The 6,146-nt window shown below is 32.2% G+C and overlaps 1 protein-coding gene across 1 annotated transcript; it reads left to right on the top strand.

Annotated features, from left to right (window-relative positions):
* Positions 1–1,242: 1,242 nt before the first annotated feature.
* On the top strand, positions 1,243–2,826 carry LOC133174182 (uncharacterized). Its single transcript, XM_061309246.1, has one exon. It carries the CDS (start codon positions 1,260–1,262, stop codon positions 2,805–2,807), a length of 1,548 nt encoding a protein of 515 aa, XP_061165230.1. The 5' UTR covers positions 1,243–1,259; the 3' UTR covers positions 2,808–2,826.
* Positions 2,827–6,146: the final 3,320 nt, after the last annotated feature.

Genomic DNA, 6,146 nt, shown 5'->3' with positions numbered 1-6,146 from the left:
ACATCATGTAACACAAAGAATAAGTTACGCAAAATGAGAAAGAAAAGTCCGTGATATCAAATATTCTAATTTTTCCTGTCTAAAATATTTGTTCCAGCTGCTCTATTAATTAGGCTTTTGATAATGTCTGAGAAAATAAAGGAGAATCCCCTAGAGTACTCAGCAGTTAAGACACCGCAGACAAAGTTAAGACACCGCGGACAAAATTAAGGGAGATCAAGTCATTTTTTCCTCTAATAAGAAGAAAATTATAGGTATTTTTTCCGATTTGAAATAAGAACAATTTCAATGATGCCTTTATGGGATATATTGCAAAATGTATTCCTATCAGGAGAATCAATTAACAAATGATATATTCTTTGATAAGTCATACACAAAACAATACTTTGAATGAAGCCGGTGCTTTTTTTCTCTCTTGTCAGAATGCCGACGAAGTTAATTCATATCCATTCTTTATCAGAGTTGATTAAATGATAACAAATTAATGGAGAATAATTAATTCTGTTAGGGTGTAGGTAATAAAATATAATCTATCCCATAATATGAATGAGAGTGTACAAGGTCGCCGGGATGTAAGTATAAGATCAGACATTCTCTATTTTCTAAAAAAAATCCATATTTACATAGATTTCTTAAATATGTATTTTTAAGAGAATAAAAAGGAATAAAAAGAATTGAGCTAACAATTACATGTACTTCCATGTAAATTGCAATTAAGCTGTGTCACTGCTGTGTAGAATTTGTAATACGCATGCTAATGTTAGTGTTTTACACTGGATTAGAAATTAGTTTACAAGATGTGTTCGTTGAAATCTTTTTTAATATGTATATCTTTAGTTAAAGTTATCTGTTGTTTATTGCTATAGTTCTGATTGACATATGATAGTTAATTTATATTTCTTGAATGTTTATTAATGGAAGCATGACGTCTCTTAATAAAAGACTGGAGTGTTTTAAAAGTTAATGCATATATTTGTGTGTTCTAGGGTTATAAATCAACCAAAATATCCTTGGTGAGGAAACAATAAATTCTTCTTAGTTTATATGACTAAAATTATGTGCGTGTCATAGGATAAAACAACCAAGATCATAGTCTAAGAAGTCCTTTCTTTTTGCAGGTGTCATTGTGTGGAATATTTTCCTATCTCCCAGAAATACAAAATGTCTGTCGAATTCCCAGGATAGGAAGGAGAGCTTGACAGAGAACGTGAGTGTTTATCCTAGGAACCAGATAAATTGTGAAAAAGAAAAAAAGGATAATGAATGGGTGCAGTACGGATTTGAATGATTTTTTGTTGGAATTCAATATCACACGAATTATTTCAGAGAAAATCATGGCTCATAATAATTTTCTTTACTACACATATGGGATAGCTTTGTCGATTGTAATCAGCATTGGAATACCCGGAAATTGTTGTGCTTTAGTTATATTAATGCATCGAACACTACAGAGTTCCCCTGTAAGTATTGTAAAAGCTTTGACTATTCATGGTATCATTAACATGTGCTATTCTATCTATTTGGATATAATTCCGTCAATAAAAATGCACAGGGAAACAGAAAATTTAGATAACGATATCATGAATACTTTGTGGCAAAACAAATGTAGAAGCAATTTTTCCTTGTTACCTCCATATATGGGTCATATCGATGTCTTTGTAAACACTACTAATTCACTCCTAGCCCAAATGAAGCCAGTATATGACCAATTAGTGAATGGGAGCTTTATCAACGGACAACGGTCATGTATTATCGAAAATTGCATCTCTCAAACATCTCCTGGTCAAGTGCCAAATAAATCGATATCAAATTATGATCCACGGGTGGATTTTCCATCTTCTTCCCTTTCCAATTCTGACAACTTTACCACGGATAAGGATATTGGCTATTTCATCGAAAAGGCTGTGGAAAGATTTATCGGATATTTCCTCGTCAATGTTGGGTTATTGATCACCTTTAGTCTCGCAATAGAGAGATGCATTGCGATTTACTTTCCTTTTCAGGCGGTTAGATGGCTAACAATTCGAAAGACCAGAGTTTCTTTAGTGGTAATACTTTTCGCTTGCATGTGTGCACATCTTCCACAAATGATCAAGGAAATCTCTATAGCGAACTCAAACCCCTCACAAATAAATGGAGATGACAGTGAAATGTTTGTTGATCCAATTCGACAAGAATATGAAAGATTTTATGCCCTGATTAGTCTCTTAATTTGCGTTGCAACATTCAGTTTGAATATTACAGTGTTAGTTAAACTGATTATTCTTCACAGGAAGTTGAAATACTGCAAACATCTAATAAACGCGGAGCGGACAGAAATCAACATTACGGTAGCAATTGTTGTTCTGATCTTTTTCCAACTGCCATTTCATGTAATGGCAGCAACCATCGCTTTTATTCAATCAAGCTCCGTCATTCAAAATGTGAATTCGTTCATTCAAGCCACAGTATTTATTCGATTCTTTTTCATCTCTCAGTCTGCCTTAAACTTCATAATTTATTGTATCCTCGCTAGAAACTGCCGAAAAGTCTGCAGAATTCTTTTCAGAAAACTGTCCCTTAGTTTTACAAGGAAGACCACAAGTCTAACTCATCAAGATGACAAAATGCATGAAAGAATTCGAAGAAATTATTCACATTCATTAACAACGGTAAAGGCAACGGAAAAAGATGACGTTCATGTTCGAACAAATCCATTAGATGAGATATCTTTGCACACATTGACTGGTCACAACTACCGAAAACACGTTATAATCGAGGACAAACACAGAGTGTGCAATGGTTCCGTGAAAATGCACTGTGTGTAGAACTAAGCCCAATAAAATAACATATGGCAATTTGTTTTAAATCCTTTTTGTGATTTAAGTACATGTATATCAGTGTCTTCATATTTTATTATGTTTTTTTTTTAAATTTCTTGAATACATGTACCTCTAAAGTTATGTGATATCATCTTTTTATACTGTAAAGGACAAAAGTTTTTTACTATTAAGTTAATATTAAATTTCTGATGGTCAATGAGACAAAGTTCTTAAATATTTAAGATTTTACGTCAGAATTAATATGTTATGTCGTCCTTCTTTATAACAGGTTGATATCTATTAAAGTTTGGATTATTTTTAACAAAATTCCTACATAATCTTATTGATTGTGTTATGATCATGTGTTCCTTAATAACTTAGAACACACGGCGATAGTGACCTGTCGGCAGATGATGCTTACTCCTCCATGGCACCTGATCCCATATCTAATCTCAGAGGTCTGTGTTGTCTCTGTTCATAATTTGTATTATTTAAATGGACTTTTGAGAATGAAAACTGTTATGATTGTTGTCTTAACATTTTATTCCTTCATCTTGAAAATGATCAAGAAAGTGGATATATTGAATTTCAGTATCACAATAATACCATACTAACTTTAAATATTTAAAAATGATTTTAACATTCCAGTTAACGAAGGTGGGTTCGATCTACCCTTCCTATACTAGATTCCTACACCTCATAAAAATCTGTACAAACAAAGATACATTGCAAGATCCTACAAGCGCCCTTCCAAGCTCCTATCTTTACTTCTTACAAAAATATTAACTGTTGCAGCATATTCTAGAAGTGGTGTAAATTAAATGTGGATTCTCAAAAACCCCAAAAACTTTTAGAAAATTTAAAATCACAAAATTTTTTCGAAAGTTAGTAATATTAAAACATACGTCTTTTCTACACTTAATACAACCATTTTTCGCGATAAATTAAAAACTAGACTTTTTGATATCATAAACAACTGCTTCTTCAATAAAACTGGGGTGCAGGAATTTTGGCATCTTGTGATTGGTCATCAAAAAATTACTTTGTTGAAATCAATCTGATTCTGCACACAAATACTCTGAAGTTGATATTAAAAGGATGCTGGAGTTCTTCATAGACAATATCTATGTAATCTTTGGAGACCAGGTCTTCCAACTAACTGTTGGAATTCGGATGGATACTAACTGTGCTCTTTCATTAGCCCGTCTGTTTTATAGTCTTATGAAGCAGAATTTATTCAAAAACTTCTACATGAAAAAAAAAAAGAAAACACTTGTTGTGGCCTTAACTCGATATTCAGATGCATCGACGACGTTTTATCAGTTAACAAAAGTTACTTCCATTTATATTTCGGCTCGATATATCCCAGTGAACTTGAAATAAAAGACACAAATGGTCTGCCACATCTATATGATATTTGGATAATTTACTAGATATAACGATTAAGGCCAAATAACAACTGATTTGTATGACAAATGAGATGACTTCAGCTTGTCATCGTCAACTTTCTTTTATGAAGTAATATTCCGCTGTCACTTCATATAGTGTTTATGTCTCCAAACTTATTTGATACTAAAAAGTATGCTCGGAGTACGATTAATTTTTAAACCAAGACTACTTACAGATAAGTTGATGTTACAGGGATTTCAACACCTCATTTAGAGTCAGAATTTCGTTATAATGACCCTGTTAGCAAATACAACCTATCACCGGGTTTTACTTTGACTGACATATTTCATAACAATTGTTAGGCCTTTATTTTTATACTGAATTCTTTCTACCTGATCAATACATAGGACTCGGGGCGGGTGTGACCAGTCGACAGGGGATGCTTAAAGATACTTCTATTAGGTATCAGATCCAACCTCTGGAATTTCCAGGGGTTTTATGCCCTGTTTACAGATTTGTAATATTTTTATTTTTTGTGATCGATCACTGTTTGCTGTCTTCACCTTTCTCATTTGTACTTAGATAAATTGAGTTAGATTTTTCTGATAATAATACATTGAAACTTTCTATTTGTGTTGATATATATCCGATATCTTGAAAGCAGCATAGATAAAATTTTGGTATATTGATTTAAAAATTATTTGTACTAATCATATTTGGGAATGCTGGAAAAATTTAAACAACAACAAAAGAGATAATTTTCAGCTTAAACATAAATCTGATCCAAATAAGAATTTTTACCAGTTTTTTAAGCTGAATATATGATTCATGATTTGATATATAATAGCAAGTTACAAAAACAGGTAAATTTACTTTTTTGTCATATAACAAGTATATTTAAAGGTCTTTTAAGATCAAATTGTGCTGCCCGTGTTACACCAAATTCAAAACGTTGTGTTTATCATATGGATTCTTTAAAAACTCAAAAGAACTTGACAAAATTTTGAAGACACAATCGGAAATTTTCATATCTTGTGACTAATCATCTACTCTTGTGACTGGTCATCTACAAATCTTCTGTGTTGAAAATCATTATGATTCCACACACAAGTACCCTGAAGTTGATTAAAAAGATGCTTGAGTTCCTCATTGACAAAAACGGTCAGGGTCTTATGTCAGGGAAGATAACTAAGAAATATAGAAAAATAAGATGTCCGGTTAAAACTCTCAAGACTCACCGAGATTTAAATGGCAAAACTAAAGTGAAAGACCGAATACATTGTGGAAATTCAGGTTAAGTCCAACCATATTACTTGGGTAGGACCAACCGTTTAATTGTGCAATGAATTGTGCAATGCGTTGTATAGAAGAAATGCTTAAACTTGCCTTGCAAAGGATGCTACAATATTTATATGCATTACTTGTGGTATGAAATCAATATTTAAAAGAAATCTTTTCCAAACAAGAATTAAAATTTTCAAATTATTATGGAAGTGTTCTCATGCAGAGATATTCTTATTTGTGTAAATTATTGCTCTGTTGACCAAGTGGAGATAAATCGGGACTCCCAAGGTTTTCAAATAGGTAAATAAAAAGAATACATGTGACTCGAGAAAAAAATCACATAGTGAGGCTTTGATGATTGTTAAGGCTTATGGACTTCTCGGTTTAGAGTGGACGTTTTTGGCCTTCGGTGATGTCGTTTTTAGTTTTGAATAAAATTTCTCCTTAATTTGGGTTGGAATATCTTTTTGTGTGGGTTGTTAATTCTTTTCATTATTCTGTGGACTTGAGAATGTTTAAATAAAGTTAATTGATTTTTATTTTTATCAGGAATATAAAATATTCTTATACCAGTCCTAACGAACCAGATGTAATTCTCCATAATAAAAACATATCAGAACATGTTATCTCACTAATAACGTCATTAAACCTAAGCATCAATACAAAACATTT

Source organism: Saccostrea echinata, unplaced genomic scaffold (assembly GCF_033153115.1).
Source record: "Saccostrea echinata isolate AGI-Se365-2 ecotype Australia unplaced genomic scaffold, CSIRO_AGI_Sech_v1 ptg000057l, whole genome shotgun sequence".
In the NCBI taxonomy this organism is placed as follows: domain Eukaryota; kingdom Metazoa; phylum Mollusca; class Bivalvia; order Ostreida; family Ostreidae; genus Saccostrea; species Saccostrea echinata.
This window is presented reverse-complemented; position numbering and strand designations above follow the sequence as displayed.